This window comes from Aquarana catesbeiana, linkage group LG01 (assembly GCF_042186555.1).
Source record: "Aquarana catesbeiana isolate 2022-GZ linkage group LG01, ASM4218655v1, whole genome shotgun sequence".
Classification (NCBI taxonomy): domain Eukaryota; kingdom Metazoa; phylum Chordata; class Amphibia; order Anura; family Ranidae; genus Aquarana; species Aquarana catesbeiana.
This window is the reverse complement of record NC_133324.1, coordinates 870,148,979-870,169,095: the sequence shown is the minus strand read 5'-3', so window position 1 is coordinate 870,169,095 and position 20,117 is coordinate 870,148,979. Positions and strand designations below refer to the sequence as shown.

Here is a 20,117-nt window from a genome sequence, read left to right as displayed (position 1 = left end):
TCACTATATTTAATTAGAAACTCTAACAAAAAACCCTGGTAAACGGTGGTTGTGGTTGTTATGTAGGTCTGATTCTATGTCTTTTATTTAAGATATCTGTTAAATCAACCTGTTCTATTTTTAATTTTGCTGAAAACGTATCAATCTGTGTCTGCAAATGTATGCAGAAATCTAAGTGCCTCTGAATAGTGGAAGAGAAAGAGTGTGATGTTCTATATGCCATGTACATCTACTCATGAGTGTGAAACAAAATGAGAAGATTTGGAGTGTTATGCGCTTCGTTGGGTGTCTTTAGAGATCACAATACCATCCCCATTATAACAAGGCTAGTTGATGCACCTGATATGCTCTGGAGGGCTTTTCTATATACAGGCTTCCCTTGATCTTCTGTAGCGGGGGATCACGGGCTTCCGGTAAGCAGTAACCCCTTACTTAATGGTGGTGGATTTCTGCGCTAGTTCCTCTTTTGATTTTGAAGATTGCACTAGTTATGGATAGTTCACGGGTGATACTGCCGTGTAGGCCCTTTGGACATAATCTTATTTGGTCTATTAATTTGTCATGATCAATATTTTTGGACAATATTACACATATATAATTTTTCAGGTGTTTTGCTAATTTTTATTTCTGTTTATTATTTATATGGTTGCACATATTTGGTTATCTGGTTTTTCTGACATCAGGTTGGTGTATGAGAGCACATTCATTATATGTTTAGCGCGATTCTATGTTTTCCTATAATCTTAATTAAAGCTGTCTCTGTGGGACCAGCAACTTATATCAACCACCGTTTACCAGGGTTTTTTGTTAAAAGGGTTTCTAATCAAATATAGGTGACAGAACGGACTTTGCTATGTATGGTGCATGTCACTGAAACCATCAATATGATCCATAAAACACTATCTACTCCAATTAACAATAGCCTTGCTATAGGTGTGTGCATGCATGGTTGAAGCGTGATGTAGCTGCTATTAAACAGACAACGTTGTCCATTTTTAATACGATCTTGGTGTTGGTGGTGGGTACCTGGTCTTGGCTCTTTTTGTATTAAACATATTTTTCTAATAAAACGTATCCCTTATTAAGCAGCATGGTCCGCCTGTGACTCTTTTCAGTGGGAATCTTTCCCCTGTAATTTTCTCTTTATATAGTATTTAGGCACAGAGACTGCACCTATTATTGGTGAGCCTGCAAATCTTGGGACACCACACGGGTATACTGAACACCCAGTGTTGTGGTAACTAATAGTGAGTACTGATCTTTAACCAATATTTTTATATGATTGTTGTTAAGTGTCTGGTATTGATTTGGGGGGGGGGGTCCTATGCCATTTCTACCCGCCATCTTAATTGCCAGCATTCTTTTGTTTAAATTTCAGCTGTCAGGATGGAATGCCTGACAGCTGATGAGTCATTGGTTACTTGTTTTTGAGGGGGGGAGCATGAGGAGGGAAATAGAAAAATATAGGAAAAAAAATTGTTGGAATTTGCATTGTTGTGAACACAAGACTGCGATTTCAATCTAGTCCCATTCAAGTCTATGGAGCTGAAATGCGCACCGCAGTAAACTCAGAATCTTTTTTTAATCGGATCAGAATCGCACCGCATATATATGTGAACAGACTTCAATGACAGCAATACTTTAGATGACATGCAAATCTATGCTTTTTCAGATCGCATCTGAGCCACATTGAATTTGCATCAGTGTGAACTCAGTGTGAGACTAAAGGTTTACAAAGTGCAGAAGAGTGACTAACCTTTATCTGAGTTAGGGATACCATCTTCAGAGGCATTAGATGAGGTAGCATTTTCTGTTTCTTCTGCTTGTGTAAAAATCACATCCGAGTTTGTAGATTGACCTGCAGGATCATCACGATCACAACTTGATGCATCATAAACATCTGAAGTTCTTTCAGATTTAGATTCTGAAGGAATGTTTAAATCAACATTATCTTTATCCAATGTGTAAGCTTCATCTACCGCTGTAAGAGGGGCATCAGTATGGTCTTTTGAAGGCGTTTGTGCTTTGCTGTGCTCTAAATGATCTTCTGATGGAGTGCTGTTCTCGTGGAAGACATCACCAACTGACTGCGACAAGCTTTCTACACATAACGGATCTGCCACTTCAGAATGTGAAGTGCCACGATTTAAATCAGAGTCAAGCAAGACTTCATTGCTCTGCACTGGACAACCTGGAGACTCATCAGAAATATCAGAACATGAGAATTCTTGAGTTTCCGGTTTGCTTTCTTTCTCCAAATCAGAATTTTGGGTTGTAACAGATGAAACCTCTTCGGGCACCAAAATATTTTTGTCTGAAGGAGAGGGTGTGCTTTCTTCTTCTCTCACGTGAGAAGAGTTATCCTCTAGAGGTTCTGGTGTTGCAGTGAAGCTGGTAACACACTCAAGATTTTCTGAGTTTAATTCCTCCATTTCCCCAGCTGTTTCTTCATTGGCATTTGTTATGCTTTCTTTAGGTTTTTCAACAGAATGTACCAAAGTAGAGGAGCTGTGTTCCACAGTGTTTGAAAATGAAGAATCCTCACCTGGGGTGCCAGAACTTGTAACAAATCCTTCACCCTCTTCCTCATCCTCTTTAGCACCAGTGCTTGTGATGGCACTTTCATCATCTTCAGTAATGGCTATAGGGCCAAGGTTTTCAGCTATATTCATACTGCCACTTTCATTTGTTTCTGTCTCTTCAGAACATGCAACTTCATCTTGTCCTTGTAAAACTTTATCACCATAGCTTTCTTCAGTTATACCTGTACTCGTAACCGCCCCTTCACCTTCTTCCGTTATTGACTGACTAGTCTGTGCAACTTCATTTTCAGTGCCTACATTTGCAATCATTTCATTTTCGACAGATACATCTTCAGATTCTTCAGCCATTTTGTTGTCTGCAGATGCTTCAGATACTTGATCATCATTGAAATCTTGATCACTTGCATGGGAAACAGAAGCTTCCTCAACAGCAACGTTCGCTTCCACATTGCTCACATCAACATTAATGACTTCTTTATCTGCAAAGGCGACATGATCAGAGGCTTTTTCTCTATTCACAGATGACTCTCTTGCATCTGTACCAGCACTGGTGACAGTACTATCAGTTTCTCCATCCCCAAGCTGTCTTGTGGCCTGTCTAGATGAATTGCCAACAAACCTTTGTTCTTCAGAGCTGGCACTACTGACAGTATCCTCTTTTTCATCATTATTTTCATAACTTATTGAATTTGATCCATCAGTGGCATTCATTTCAACATGTCCATCATCCTCATCTGCCCGTAATGGAGCAACAGCTTCTTGTAACGTGGCAGAAATACCATTACTACTATGGTTAGCAACAAAACTTGACTCAGCAGCCATTTCTATAGATCTAGAACTGCTTTCATTGCTAGGACTTTCATGAATGCCACTAATAACTAGCTCATTTTTCCTTTCCATGCTGGAAGAGGTTGTGGCATCATCGACCACTGGTCTGTTAACAGATGCATCGGTGACAATATCTTGGAAATTTGAAGAACTAGCAGCTTCAATATTCTTTGACAGGCTTAAAGCCTGTCCCACACCTTCCACACTGCTATCCATTGTATAATCTGATGAGGTTGCGTTGTCACCATCGTCCAGTGGTGACCCCACTGTATTGCTTGAACTGGCTGCTGCGGCTTCACTATTAACATCACACCCATCATCCATATCTTTATCCGTATCCAAATCAAGGTTTGTGCCTGTGGAAGTTGTGGCATACGGGTTATTATTGGAAAGAGCATCACATGCTTTATCATCTTCCATACTGCTGTCCATCAAATTGCTGGATGTAGCTGCTTGTTCATTAACTTTATCTGCAAAAACAATACCTTCGACATTCTCTTCAGTTCGGTCTACTCCCATTATGCTTGAGGAGGCAGGTCCTCTTTCTTTTGTGATGCGTTCCAGACAAGCACTGTCCATAATGTTAGAGGATGTTGCAGTATTTGTTCTGCTGCACAAATGTGCAACACCCATGTTCAGATCTTCGCCGGTACTGCTGTCCATTGAAACACTTGATGATGCTGTGGGTTGTGTGTTGTGATTTACATCTGTGAAGGTTCCACTGTTAACTGAACTGCTAGATGAAGTTGCTGTAGTATCAGAGCTGTTTCCTGGAGAAGTTCTAAAATACTGCTCGCTACTGCTATTAGTAGTAAAGCTTGATGATGCTGTGGCTTCTGTGTTGTCAGAGTTTATTGTGCTTCTAATTTGTCTGTGCTGCGTGTCACTACTTGTAAAAGAGCTTGAAGAGGATGCCGCTTCATCACCTGCAGTCTGTGTTTGAGCCAAAGATGTTCCACTACTGGAAGAAGCTGCATTGTCTTTCTCCTTTGTCGGTTTCAAATATTTATCATTCCCAGGGCTTTGATCTCCCCTACTGCTGGAACATCCCGTGGCTCTACCTGAATAAAATTCACTGCTGACTGAAATTGATGCTTCGGTGCTGCTATCCATGGCAAGATCAGATGAATTTCCTGGATATTCTTTTATTGTGCCTGAGGAGATTATGTCCATACCTGCTTCATTCACACCATCCTGCTGGGTGCTTGATGTGGCTCTAGTATTTTTACTATCTTCTACATTACCAAAATTAGGTTTGCTTCTGCAAGTACTTGGAAGATTGCTAGAAGAACTTGCTGCATCTTCACTCTCTCTTTCTGAAGCATCTTTAAGCCATTCACTGGAATCATCGCCTATACTGCTATCCATTACATTGCTGGATGATGCTGCTAAGTTTTCATTATCTATTTCAGAGGAAACCAAAGAGCCATCAAAGTTTAGTTCTCTACTACTATTAATCATACTGCTTGATGAGGTGGCCGTATGCCTTTCCGAAATTCCAAGGCCATAGTGATTACCTGAAGAGCTTGATGAGGTAGCTGACTGAGCTGCAATATTTCCAGAAATATCAACTGTTCCATCGCTTTCTGAAGACGTTGCTACATGGCTAACAATTTCAGCTCTACAAGAGCTAGCACTTTCTGCATTGGCATCAGAAGAAGTAGCCGTTTCACTGACATTACTTAACATTCCTAACTCAATATTACTTCTTTCTGCATTGTCAGAAGAAGATGCAGCATTTTCGTGGGTGTTTTGTGAAAGTTCTCTATGGGCGCTGGAAGAAGTAGCAGCTTTAAAGGTAACATTACCAATTTTTTCTGGCACCAAATCTGTTGTACTCTGAGAGCAGGTGGCAGTACTTTCTCTCCTTTTTTCTGACAGTAAGGGCTCCAAAAAGCTATCCTCATTGTAATGTTTCCTATCAGAGCTTGATGAGGTAGCAGTGTCTTCAAAGCTATTCTCTGATAACGTTGCAATGTCTCCATCATCTTCAACAATATTACCATCTGCAGAAGCTGAAGAGGTGTATTCCCTGCTGTTATCCAGATTTGCCCCTTCCATTTCCATGCAAGTCTCATCTGTACTGTTATCAACTGGTGTACTGGAAGACGATGCAGTATTCTCAACACCTTGTCTTAACTCATTTTCTATTACGAAACTGGAAGAGGTAGCAGTTGCATCATGCTCAGCTTCCTTTCTACTCTCATTGCCCTCTCTAGGGGTAACACCATTAATCTCTTTGTTATTATTTTCCATAACACTGCTACCTATATTTCTTTCTGTGCCAGTCACATTAGCAGAACTACTTTGTTCTTCACCTTCAGCTGAAACGTTTTCATTTCTTTCCAACAAAGAATTTTCCTTAACACAAACATCCCCTTCAACCTCGTTTCCTGTAACAATATCATCAACCTCTAAAATATCCAATTGAACTGGAATATTGGCACTTTCCATATTCTTTTCTTCCAAGCATTTTCCAGTGCTTTCTGCTAAGTCACTCGTAGAAATCTCCCCATCATTTGAGTCTGCTACATCAGGATATACTTCCCTGGGAGACACACTGGAATAGTCATTACTATGTGGGGTGGGAGCAGATTCCCTTTGCTCCTGAGCAGAACTGTTTGCTGTGCTAGATCCAGCAAGATCATCTCTCTCCATATGTGAATTTCTGGCTGTTTTAGAAGGCATTCCTTGATCAGACTTCTCTGCAACATCAGCACCATCTTTTGAACTGAAGACAGTCTTTTCATTTTCATCTATGCTCTCAGAAGCTGAAGTATCCGAGTCTTTGATGGAACCAAGATCATGCCCTAATAAAGCTGCAGAAGTGTTTTCATAGGGACCGCTAGATTTATTGTCCTTCAAGTCACTGCTTTCATGCTTGGACTTGAATTTTAGCGGTGTGGACTTTTTGGAAGAAGGGGTTTCAGAAACTGATTGAGATTTGCTGTTAGAATTTATTTTTGTGGCATCTGTAACCTTTGCATCTGCAGATGTCTTCTCATTTCCACCTGTTAGACTCCCGAGTTTCTTATTCTCTCTGGGATCTTTATTCTCACCACATCCTGATTCAGCTGAGAGATCACTTTCGGACTTGGAGCCTTTCTTTAGGCCCGTTTCCTTAGAGCTTTCATTTTTTGACTCTGAGGAAGTTTTTTTACCAAGCTTTCCATCTGAGCTACTGCTTCGTTCCTGAATTCTTTTTTCATCTGGATTCTTTACAGATCTTTCTTCTGCTCTCCTGCCATCTTCCTTCCGTTTTGAATCTTTGTGAATATGCTTTAAGTTAGAACTCTTGGAGCTTTCCCCAAATGATTTCTTGTCCAACTTAGAAGATCCATGTTCCTTGCTGTCAAGACGAAGCCTTTCCTTTGATTTATCACTTGTATGCTTAGACTTGTGGCTCATTTCTTTTGCTGCGCTGCTTGAGGCTTGAGAATTATTGTCCTTCCTTTCTCCACCATCTTTATCTTCAGATTTCGATTTTCTGTACTTTTCACTCGAACTGTCAACTGCAACCCTCTCTTTTTCATTTCTACTGTCAGCCTCTTCTTGGTCATTTGGTTTTGTCAACTTATTACTACTACTGCTTTTAAATTTGGCTTTGACATGGAGCCTTTCATCTGAGGAACTATGTAGTTTTTTCTTGTCTTTGTTTTCCTCTTGTCTGGAGTGATCAGAACTGGCAGAGTCAGCCTCATTTTTATCATCTAAAGAATTCTTCGACTTCTTCTGAGATGAACCGGGTGTCCTCAAAATACTTTGAGATTCTCTGTGGTCCCTGGAATCACTTGCTGATCGCTTAGAACGGTGTTCAGATCTGGACTTTTCAGATGACTGAGGTCTGTCTTTTTTACTACCATCACGACGTGCGCTATCCTCTTTTTTGCTAGCATGCTCAGATGTTCTTTCATCTTTACAGGATGATGATGACTTTACATCACTTTTTTGCTTCCCTTTCCGATCAGCCCTCTCTTCCGAACTGGATTTACTGCGTTTCTGTGAGTGGTTGTCAACTGCAGATGTCCTCTTGGATTTCTGAGAGTCTGACTCATCACTTCCTTGTTTATGTCCATTATCTGTCTTGTGCTTATGCTTAAGGGATGAACGCTCATCTTGCTTGCAGGAAGAACGTTCCTCCTGCCTAGAGGATGACCGCTCCTCCTGTTTGGAAGATGAACGTTCTTCAGGCTTTGAGGATGACCGCTCTTCTTGCCTGGAGGATGACCGCTCTTCTAGTCTGCTGGACAAACGATCCTCTGAGAAAGTTCGTTCACGTTCATTCCTGTGAGATTTAGACTCTTTTCTTGGAGTACTCTTTGCATTCAGTGCATCACTGTCAATGCTTTCTTTTTTTAAATATTTGTCAGGTTTGTCTGGTTTGCTGGGTGTTCTGGCCTTCTGATGTTCTTCAGAGTTTGAGTCAAGCCTCTCTAGTTGCTTTCTGGTATCCTGTGTCCCTGCATCTTGTTGAATTTTTTCTAAAAATGAAGGGGATTTTTTTTTACTCTCTTTTTCGGTTTTGGAGTCACTTTTACTCTCTTCTGCTTGGTCAAGTGATTTTTTTGAGGATTTGCCATCAGACTTTCCAGATTTATAGTCTTTTGTGGAGGAGGATATTCTATCCTGCGACTAGTAAAAGAAAAACAAAAAAATATAAACATAAATATTTTATTGAGAGAGGCAATTCCAAGCAACAGATATAGCACATGCATACACAAATACAACTGTTAGATGGGGTACACGATAAATAAAAATCAGGGGAAAATCGTGGGTGCGTGTTACAAGCCGATCCCCTGTGATCCCCCGCTGACCATGAGTGGAGCGATCGCCGGCCGAGTTTGAAAATGGCGCCCCCGGCGCCGAAATACATAGCCGTGACTTGCGGCATCTCTTCGGCCACTTTCGGCTCCACTCGTAGTCCCGCCCAGGATGGGCGTGACTGTGAGCGGAGCGAGCGCCGCCCATATACAGATAGCCGAGTGTAGGTTCGGCTAGCTCCGCTCACAGTCATGACCAGTCCCACCCTATGATGGACACAGGGACTGGGCGTGACTGAGTGGAGCTAGCCGAACCTAGCCGAGTACACTCGGCTATCTGTATATGGGCGGCGCTCGTTCCGCTCAGTCACGCCCATCCCGGGCAGGACTACGAGTGGAGCCGAAAGTGGCCGAAGAGATGCCGCAAGTCACAGCTATGTATTTCGGCGCCGGCGGCGCCATTTTCAAACTGCAAGGCTGCAAATGGACACCAAGGCTGCAAATGAAGATAGACGCTGTGCATGTGTATATATATATATATATATATATATATATATATACATACATACACACACACATACACACACACATACATACATACATACATATACTCTGTGTCGTTCGAGAATTTTGTACACTTAGTAACATCCTCCGTTTCGACTTGCTTTGAAAAATCGAGGAATACCAGACCATCGTTCGCTCCCATTTCTTAGTGTATGCGCCCAGCCTTAATTTTACCATTATATAAAATATATTAGCATTACTTTAATGGAAGATTGCATTAAAAAGAGAAACTGACAAAAAGAAACTGGGTTAAAACTGAAAATTCCTGTCCCAGATCATGTACAAGGTGTCTGTTACCTTTTATTAGCTGTAAAACACTCCACTGTGCCAATCTCAATTAGTTCCACTTGGTTACTAGACTGACCTACAGGATGAACCCTGCTCACCTGTGAATACTCTTGTCCAATTAGAGAACTCAAGTGTCCATTATGTTAAACCAGCCATAAACAGTAGTAGTTAGCGAAAACTAAGCCTATGAGGAAAAACTGCCCAAGCAGAGGATCATTTTCAACAAAAATATTTTCTTTTAATCAAAATAAGTTGATCCATGATTGAGAGCTAAAATTATATGTATATCTCAACTTTTTCCCCAAAAAATATAAGCTTGCCTCCACCTTCCGTCTAAGCATTCCTTGGACAGCTTCACTGACCAAAAGGGAGGTTCAGCAGTAGAAGAGATGAGTCCAAGTTCAACTATTTCATGAAAATTCCAGATTTGCATATGATTTTATCTGATTAGATCTTAGGATATACTGATCATTCCTATAAGCTTTCACGGACAGTACATTCCTAATAGTACTTCCAATGAGGGGATTTTGAATTACTTGTGGATCACTCACCTCATTGGACTTTTGGGTATCTCTAGAGTCTTCATCAAGAACATCAGTTTTTATCTTCAAAGAACTAGACATTAAAAGAAGAAAATTACCTGTTTAAATAATGGATACATTAAAAAGGATAAATTCTACTTTTAACAAAAATGCATATTTTTTGCAAGTAAAAAAAATGTGCAATTACTATATTTTGTTTCTGGAACCTCTAAAAGCATTTCACCTTGTAGTTTTGCATTCACACTGCGCATGAGTTACGCGGCCGGGAGGCGGGGCCTCTAATGTCAAATACTTTAAATATTCAGAAAGTGTATAATAATATTAAATACACACACACTTTTTTCTTCAAAATGATGCGATTTGGTAACGTTCACACAGGTCCTACAGATGCATTTAAAGTGCTCTGTTTTATCCAAACAGAAATGGAAAGGAATTTTCAAACGGTCTTACAAAACTGGTGAGAATCTAAGACTTGGTTATTAAACATGGTTTTATGTAGTTTGTAAAAAGGGTTACTTCCATCAATTTTAAAGTTTGCTGCATCGTATGCTCAATGAAAACCAATAAAATAGCAGTAAATCCAAAACATACCCACTACTATCCTTCTTCCTCTTCTTACTCATTGCAACTTTCTTTTCTAAAAACATTTGTTCTTTGAGAACCTCTTTCATACTGGCAGATTTTGCCTTCTGATCCTTTGGAGATTTATGAACAGAGTTTGATGTACCTATATTATGCAGTAAAAGTTAAAACATGAATAAAAAACAATTTACATTTTAAATCTTGCGGCTTATTTATGGAAAAAAAAAAAAAAAAAAAAAAAAAAAAAAAAAGGCCAAAAGCTACAGGGGTTGGACAAAAATATGATTGGTAGGTGTGAATGTGACACTACATTTCACGTTGAAAGCAAAAGTGATGTAACATTCTTTTGCTTCTACAGTGTGACGAGACATCTGGCTAACAGGTGGGAAGCCTCATTTTTGTCATTCACTGCATACGTTCCTAGTAATACAGAGTCATATCAGAGCTTACAAAGTTTCACTGAGGGCAAACTGTTGGTGTCCGCTTAGCTGGTGCCTTTGTGACTGAAGTTGACAATTTGCGTTGTCCCAAGGTACAGCAACAAAGGTTATAGCAGCTCGTACAGTTTCCGGGAAAGCATCATTTGACAAGCATAAGCGCAGTTGACACGGTCAACCGACCGAAAGACCAAAAAAAGGACACTGCGCAGAATTGTGACCCAGAATAAGAAAAATAGGATTTTTAAAACCGCTTACCAGTAAAATCCTTTTCTTTGAAGTACATCAGGGGACATAGAGCCATAGTAGTTACTATGTGGGTTATAGGTCACCTTCAGATGATGGACACTAGCACACCCCAAGACAAAAAAGTGCACTCCCTATATAACCCCTCCCACTAATGGGAGTACCTCAGTTTTGTAGCAAAGCAATACACGTGAATACCAATAAGGAAGGGACCTCTGTGTCCCGTGATGTACTTCAAAGAAAAGGATTTTACAGGTAAGCTGTTTTAAAAAAAAAAAATCATATTTTCTTTTCATACATCAGGGGACACAGAGCCCTAGTAGTTACTATGTGGGATTTCCCATAGCAATGCCAACTGAAGGGAGGGAGACACAATAAAAGTAGGGCACCAAGAGACTAGAGGACTTATACTGCAGCCTGCAGTACACTGCGCCCAAAGGCGATATCCTCATGACCTTTTACAACTACTTGATAGAATCTGGTAAATGTATGGATTGAAGACCAGGTTGCGGCCTTGCAGATCTGAGCCATGGAGGCTTGGTGATGCACTGCCCAAGAAGCACTAACAGCCCTGGTGGAGTGCGCTTTAATATAAGGGGAGGAATTTTCCTCTTTAAACCATAAGCTTGAACAATCACTTGACAAATCCATTTAGATATGGTAGATTTCAACGCCGCATGTCCTCTTTTAGGACCGTCTGGCAACACAAACAAAACATCTGTTTTATGAATCTGGGCAGTCGCTTTTAAATAGACCTTGACCACTCTTACCACATCAAGAGAATGTAGTGACTTTTCTTCCACAGAATGGAGGTTCTGGAAAAAAAAAAAAAAAAAAAAAAAAAAAAAAAATGAAGGCAGAATTATATCCTGGTTTAAATGAAAACCTGACACTACCTTCGGTAGAAAATTAGGATGAGGCTGCAATACAACCTTATCCTTATGAATAATCAAATATGGCTCTTTACAGGAAAGAGCAGCCAACTCTGATAATCTCCTTGCAGAAGATATGGCAACCAAGAAAACTATTTCCCTCGTCTAGAGTATCAAGGGAATATTTTGAACCGGTTCAAAAAGTGGTTTTTGTAAAGCCGACAGGACTAAATTTAAGTCCCAAGGGTTCAGGGGTGACATAACTGGGGGATTAATACGTGTTACCCCCTGGATAAGGTTACGAACCAGAGTGTGAAGCAAGTGGTCATTAAAAAAAAAAAAAAACACAGATAAGGCCGACACCTGGCCCTTGATAGTACTCAAGGCCAGCTTCATTACTGATCACATCTGTAGGAAGTCAAGGATCCTACCTATGATATATTTCCTGGGGTGCCAACCCCTGGATTCACACCAGGAGACATATGCCTTCCAGACTCTAATATATGGATTCTGGAGGCCGGCTTCCTAGCATTAAACCAAGGTAGAAACTACTGAAGCGGACAGCCCACGGTCCTTTAAAATGTGGGTCTCAATAGCCAAACCATTAAATTTAGCATTTGTAAGGTAGGATGGAACAACGGACTTTGCGAGAGAAGGTCTGGCCACAGGGGCAGGGTCCAATGGTCCCCTACCGCCATCCTTAGGACCTCGGCAAACAAAGATCTCCTGGGGCACCAGAATCACCTCCTTTACCTCTTGCTTGATCCTGCGTAGGAGACGCGGAAGCAGCAGAACAGGAGGGAATGCATAGATCAGTGAAAACGGATCCCATGGAAAGACCAAGGCATTTGTTCCATATGCAATCGGATCCCTTGTCCTTGACACAAAGTTGTCGATCTTGTTGTTGAACCTGGACGCAAACAGATCCACGTCCGGAACTCCCCATTTTTGGCTTATTGAAAGAAAGATGTCAGGGTGAAGGGACCATTCTCCTGGGAACAATTGTTGGCGATTCAAGTAGTCCGCCTGCCAATTCCCCATCTCTGGAATGAAAACTGCTGATGGGCATAAAACATCCCTTGCCTAAGACAGAACATGATTCACCTCTCTGGGCCGCACAACTTCTCGTGCCCCCTTGGTGATTGATATAAGCCACAGCTGTGGCATTGTTGGATTGGATCCTGACAGGTTAATTCCGTAGTCTGAGCATCCAGGCCTTTAGGGCCAGGTGTACTGCCCGAATCTCTAGAATATTGATGGGCAAGGTCAACTCTGATTTGGACCACTTCCCTTGGACAGACGCTTCTTCCAGGACTGCTCCCCAGCCCAAAAGGCTGGCATCTGTTTTCACTACTTTCCAGGTAACGGTAGAAAGGATTTTTCTTTTTGAAGATTTTTGGTTATTAAACACCAATTGAGGCTCTGACGCACTTTGGCAGATAAACGCATTGGGAAGTCCAGAGTTTGGACTTCCATTTGAAGCCACCATTTTTCCCAATAAACTCATGCAAAGATGAATAGAAGGATTCTTCTTTGTTTTGACCAACCAAATCATTTCCTTTAAGGAACCGATTCTTTCCTGGGGCAAAAATACCCTTTTCTGGACTATCTATGATCAGCCCTAAGTACTGCAATCTCCTTGATGGTTTTAAGGAGGATTTTTCTAGGTTGAGGAGCCAACCTAAAGTAACCAGGTAGCTGACTGTGGTGACCAGACTTTGGTTTAAACGGGCTACCGATTGATCTATCAAGAGTAGATCGTCTATGTAGGCTAGTATCATTATACTTTGACCCCTTAACCTGGCTAAAGGAGGAGCCAGGATCTTTATAAACACTCGAGGTGCAGTAGCTTGCCCGAAAAGGTAGAGCTACAAACTGGAAATGAAGATTTTCTACCTTTAAGCGTAGAAATATCAGGTGAGCGGGGAAGAGTTTAGATCTTTGAGATCCAGAATGTCCATTTAACCAAACCCCAACCTCTGCTCTTACATGGGGACCACCATGACCACTTTTGCCAAAAAAAAATGGTCCAATGCTTAAGAGAAAGACTTCTTTTTTTCTCTGGATCCTTAGGAACGTTTTGGTCTGAGAAAAAACGAGGAGACGGGAACTTTTGAAACTCCAGCTTGTACCTTAGAGCTATTGAGGAAGTCCCTATTCGTCTTCCTGTCATATCCTTGAGAACAGCAGAAGAATTCCCTCTATTAAGCGAGCGGGGCACCTCCTCATAAAAGGAGGCTTCGGTATCTTGTAGGTTTCCTCCCCCAAGACCTCTTTTGTCCCTGGGATTAATTCTAAGGATTACCTTTTGAACCGGACGGCGAAAGCCATCGTGACTGCCTGGAGGCTGATGCCCCTGGCACAAAAGGAGCTTTAAAAATGAAAATAGATTTACTCCTTTACTTAAAGATGGCAAAAAGTGGGTACTTTTCCCACTAGAATTTCTTTGGATGAATTATCCAAACATTTTCAAATAGCTGTTTCACCGCAAAAGGTAGACTAGCCAGGAGCTTCTGCATGGTGAAAGGAAGGTTTATCCTCCGCTGACGTGTGTTCCTGCACTCATGTGTTTAGCTGTTTGTGTTAGCAACAATGTGCACAGAACTGTGTATAGCACCTAGTATTCCCAGGCGATCTCCCATACAGGTACTAACCAGGCCTGACCCTGCTTAGCCTCTGAGATTAGACGAGATCGGGCGCTTTCAGGGTGATGTGGCCATAGGCATCTCAGCAGTTGTGAGTTTGGCTAGTTTATAAGCAAGCACCTGCATGAGGACCTTGTGGGAGGTTCTACAATAGAAACTCGCAAAGCAATTATTGCAAACATAAAGCTGCCAGGTCCTGGGCCTGCTGAGCAGGATACCTGAACACCTGTTAAACTGGCCTCACAATGATTAAGCAATTACTGTCAGCGTAGGCTGCTCAATCTGCCAGAGAAAGTGGGTTGTTTTTTTTTTTTGTTTTTTTTTGTTTTAACAGAAATTCCAACATTTTATCCGTTGGATGCCTAAGCATTTGAGCATTGTCTGCCGAACAAAAGCTCTTATTCACAGAGGATATAGCAGCGTTAATTGCTGGTATACTCTACTTAGTGAATTTCCTCCACTATAGGATAAAAAGTGTAAAAAAACTTTAGGAGGACTAATAATGTTTATCTGGGAGATTCTCTCAGATACAAAAAAGCTTTTCCAACAATAATGGACAGAAAAAGGCATGCACAGTTTGAGGAGGCTTTAGCGAACAAAACACTCAGTTAAGGGAGCATACCATACAGAAAGAAATTGCACCATCAATCTTAAGATTGAAACCAGCTCAAGAAGAGGAGTCATCAGCCTCACCACGGTCCCCTGAGGGGATTCGTCTTCTCCCGCCCCTAGTTCCTCAGTTTGAGGGTCCTGGGCAATGGAAGAGAACCAGTAAAGTCGCTAAACTTTTTTTTTTTTTTTTTTTTTTTTTTTTTAAACCCATCATGGCTGAGGGGAAAAAAAATCTTTTGGTAAAATACACAGGGGCTGCAGTGCTGAAAACAGTTGCAAACATTTCATGGCCCTGATGCTCATTCTGACCAGCCACTCCAGCTCAGAGGAGGATGCCATTTGTAGAGATGAGTAGGCTTTCCAGAGCTTGAGGGGGACCCTTTTAGCTCTATTTTGGGGGTGTTTTAACCTCCCTTCTGATCTTAGCCCGATGCACTAAGCAGAGGTATTATCAGAAGAAATCGCATCCACTGCTTGAGCAATAGTCTAGCCACTGCTGCTGCTATTAATGCTCAGCCTCATGCAAATAGTAAATGTGTTAAGCAGGAAATGCCTGTGTCACCAACCTCTTTCATACTCCCTTTGCTCTCATGTCTCTGCGACAATTTTGCAGCCAGCACAAATGGAGTTTTTTTTTTCTTTTAAAAACACTCCCGCGTTGGAGGACGCCAACGCCGCGCTAAGCCTCGCCCCCACCTCATATCGCAGCCCCCCCCCCCCCTTCTCTTTCAAAAAGAGTTTTCCCTTGCAAGCATGGGCCTCCGATCCGACGGGATCGGCTTTTTAGTGAGGGAGGGATGGCGTGGAGGAGACCTGGAAGCAGCCCCGTACAGAGGCGGTGAAAGAAAACGGCATTGCTGATAGTTTTCAGTTCTCCCTTATACTCAGCCTCATGAAGAGGGGAAGAGTTCAGTGCAGGCGGGGGTATGGAGGAAGCAAAAACCCCCCAAAAAAAACTTACCGGAGGTCTGCCTGCTGGCTGGAGAAAAAGTCTGCTGCTTCTGTGACACAGCGTGATCTCTGAGCAAAGCATGAGAAGGTACGTGCGCCATACAGCCCCCAGTGGTGACACTTAGGCATAACAACGTTTACTTTAAAAGGAGACAATTCATAAGAAAATTTTAAAAATTTCTTAGAAAAACTCCATTTACCTTTCCCGCCGCAGGGTTTTCTGTGGTAAACCAACAAACCTAATCTTCACCCTTGACGGTGGGTTCCGTTAAACCTTCAGGAGCGGGGGATCCTCGAGGAAACCCACAATCCTGGACCTGCAATAGCACCACTGGTAGTAAACTTTATGGCCTTAATACCAAAAAGTACTGGATCCTGGGGTCCAGCTCTCAACATAGAAGCATTCACAGGCAAAAACCTTGTTTCTTCAGACACGAAGCCCGGGTACCATTCAATTCGGCCAGAAAGACACCTTGAATGGATCCGTCTGCATAGCTATAGCACCAGCAAGGATTGCTCCAGAGGAGCTCAGCACATCTTTACTCCGTGACCAACACCTAGACACTGGCGAAAAAAAACTGAGGTACTCCCAGTAGTGGGAGGGGTTATATAGGGAGTGCACTTTTTGTCTTAGGGCGTGCCAGTGTCCATTACCTGAAGGTGGCCTATAACCCACATAGTAACTACTACTACTGGCTCTGTGTCCCCTGATCTATGAAAAGAAAACTGCTGCAAAAGTGACTGCAGAGCTCAATCTCAGTCTTCTAAAGCCCATGTCCACAAAAACTGTGCAGAGGGAACATAAGCAAAACATTCAAAAGCAAGCTGCAATTGCCAAACCACTAGTGACTGATATTAATGCTCAGAAGAGAGTGTGGCGCAAGACCCATAAATCAATGGCTATCGATCAATGGAAGACTGTACTATGATCCGATTAATCTAGCTTCACACTGTTCCCAACCACCGGACGGGTTTACAAGTGGCAAACACCATCCCAAGCTTACGACCAGGACTGTCTCGTGCCAACGGTAAAGCATAGCGGAAAGAGCCATATCTTGGTCTTCTGAAGGCCCCATCACCTTGAAAAGGTAGAGTCACTGCCATTGACTAGGTACAAATTTTGGCCAACCATGTGCACCACATGGTACAGACAGCTTCCAGAAGACCGTGCCATTTACCAAGACAAAAATGCTCCGATTCACATAGCTGCCATTGTCAAATTGTGGTTTGACAAGCATGGAGACAAAAAAGTCTTGCACCTGCCCTGGGCGCTGCAGTCCCCAGACCTCAATATCATAGAGCCACTATGGTCAATTTTGGAGTACAAGGTTCAGGTCAGTTTTTTGCCTCTGGCACCTCCGCGAGAACTGGAATGATTTTTGAGGCATCAGATTCCATTATCCCTCAAAAACTTACAGTGGACATAAAAAGTCTTCACACCCCTGTTAAAAGTTTCTGTGATGTAAAAAAATAACGATGAATAATTTCAGAACCTTTTCCACCTTTAATATGACCTATAAACTGTACAACTGAACAAAAACTGAAATCTTTTAGGCAGAGGGAAGTAAAAATAAACTAAAATATGGTTGCATAAGTGTGCACACCCTTAAACTAATACTTTGTTGAAGCACCTTTTGATTTAATTATATTTATAATAAATATATTTTTTATTACAGCACTCAGTCTTTTTGGGTACGGGTCTATCAGCATGGCACATCTTGACTTGGCAATATTTGACCACTCTTCTTTGCAAAAACACTCCAAATATTTCAGATTGCGAGGGCATCTCCTGTGCACAGCTCTCTTCAGATCACCCCACAGATTTTCAATCAGATTCAGGTCTGGACTCTGGCTGGGCCATTCCAAAACTTTAATTCGTCTGGTGAAGCTATTCCTTTGTCGATTTGGATGTATGCTTTTGGTCGTTATGCTAAAAGATGAAGTTCTTCTTCATTTTCAGCTTTCTAGCAGAAGCCTGAAGGATTTGTGCCAATATTGAATGGTATTTGGAACTATTCATAATTCCCTCTATGTTGACCAAGGCCCCTGTTCCAGCTGAAGAAACACAGCCCCAAAGCATGATGCTGCCACCATCATGCTTCACAGTGGGTGTGGTGTTTTGGGTGATGTGCAGTTTTTGTGCCAAACAGTTCAACCTTGGTTTCATCAGACCATAACACATTTTCCCACATGCTTTTGGGAGACTTCAGATGTGTTTTTGCAAAATGTAGCCGGGCTTGGATGTTTTTTCTGGAATAAGAAAAGGCTTCCATCTCGCCACTCTACCCCATACGTATGAAGAATATGGGAGATTGTGGTCACATGTCCCACACAGCCAGTACTTTGCCAGATATTCCTGCAGCTCCTTTAATGTTGCTGTATGCCTTTTGGCAGCCTGCCTGACCAGTTTTCTTCTCATCAATTTTGGAGGGACGTCCAGTTCTTGGTAATGTCACTGTTATGCCATATTTTCTCCACTTGATGACTGTCTTCATTGTGTTCCATTGTGTATCTAATGCCTTGGAAATTCTTTTGTACCCTTCTCCTGACTGATACCTTTTAACAATGAGATCCCTCTGATGCTTTGGAAGCTCTCTGCGGACCATGGCTTTTGCTGTAGGATGCGACTGAGAAAATGTCAGGAAAGACCTACTAGAACAGCTGGACTTAATTTGCGCTTAATAAGAGGCACTTTAAAAATAATGGCAGGTGTGTACTAACTCCTATTTAACATGAGTTTGAATGTGATTGCTTAATTCTGAACAGTTACATCCCCAGTATGCTTATGCAACCACACTTTAGTGTTATTTTTACTTCCCCTTCCTAAAAGATTTCAGTTTATTTTTCAATTGTTGTACAGTTTCATTAAACGTGGGAAAAGGTTCTAAAATGATTTCTCTGGGTCTCATATCACAGAAACCTGACATTTTAACAGAGGTGTGTAGATTTTTTCTATCCAATACATGTTGCTCTATTACCAAGAGAATTCAGGATGTCTTGGATGCCAAAAGGCAGTCAACACCATATTGGGTAACAATTTTGCTCTTTTACCTGGTGTTTCCTGGTGTTTTTGTCCAAGCCCTGTATTTTTCTAGGCAGAACCATTTATCTTGTTTAAACCCTTTCCAGATATCCTACCTTGATTCTTCATTCTCAAAGCCTTGGCTTTCTCCGCTGCTTTTTGTTTGCGCTTTTCTTCCAATCGCTCTCGTTTTACTTGCCGCCTTAACAGTCTTTCCTCCTTTTCCTTGGCCTGCAAGAAGTAAATTCAAGATAAAGCCAATCCAACCTGTCATAATTATAGCATATAAGTAGCAAAAAAAAAAAAAAAAATAAAAATCCCCTCGGCAGTTTAGGTTATAATGGGCTGGTATGCATACTCATAGGACATCCACTCAGAACAGTAAAGCCACCACCCGGCCGTCATTCTTCCACAGGCCAGGGGGGAAGGTGATAAACAGGCTGTCTGAGGAAATGTTTTTTCTCTGAGAGTTGACCGGAACCGAGCTGAGGTAAATTACCACCATATCATAAATGTACACCAAGTTGTGCCATCACAAGAGTAGATTTGCTTAGTCATGCGCCGCCCCCCACCCTGCTGAAGAGGCAGCAGCATCGAGCTCTGAGGTCACCTGACCACTGAAATAAAGTGATTCGTAAGGCATTTTAAGAATTTTTTCAGTTTTAGAGCCACTTCACACATGTGCATCGCAGCAACACAGTAAAATGTATGTGTTCCAGCAACGCAACTGCTCTATGTGCAATTCACTGCGATTCCATTAAATGGGGTGACACCCCAACACTCTCTACAGTAGAGCGCAAAGCACAGCACACATGGTGGACTGCTAAAAAAGGGTCATGTGTGTTTTTCTGTTGTGGTGCTTAGGCAGTCCATTCATAATCAATGGGATGCCTTAATACAACACATTTTTACACTTTACAATGCATCACTAGAGTTTGAATCAGCTCTTAACGTTAACTTTTCTAAAAGATATCTGCTGGTTGCCTTTACCAATGACTTTACTAAGTCACTGGTAGTTACTAAACTCCTGGCTAGTACATTATCCCACTGGGTTCAATAATGTGTGGAACATTTGTCCAGGAACAAATGGCGGATTGGATGGAAACGGACAGGCGATCCATCTCCAACCAATTTCTCCTTAGAGGAGAGCGGGACTGTGTCCGTTCTGCACAGTGGAGTGGACAGGACCTGTCATCTGCCTGCTCAGCAGGAATCAGCAGAACGA

General features: G+C 41.9%; 1 protein-coding gene and 1 pseudogene across 1 annotated transcript in view; both read right to left on the bottom strand.

The window, feature by feature from the left end:
- BOD1L1 (biorientation of chromosomes in cell division 1 like 1) overlaps positions 1-20,117 on the bottom strand; it is a 119,444-nt gene that overhangs the window by 49,034 nt on the left and 50,293 nt on the right. Inside the window, exons 7-10 of the mRNA XM_073609958.1 lie at positions 19,009-19,123; positions 10,117-10,252; positions 9,535-9,598; positions 1,757-8,003 (exon numbers count right to left, since the gene is read on the bottom strand). Of these exons, the coding sequence (XP_073466059.1) occupies positions 1,757-8,003; positions 9,535-9,598; positions 10,117-10,252; positions 19,009-19,123 (6,562 nt within the window). The remainder of the gene's footprint in view (positions 1-1,756; positions 8,004-9,534; positions 9,599-10,116; positions 10,253-19,008; positions 19,124-20,117) is intronic.
- Positions 14,268-14,386, bottom strand: LOC141125094 (5S ribosomal RNA; annotated as a pseudogene).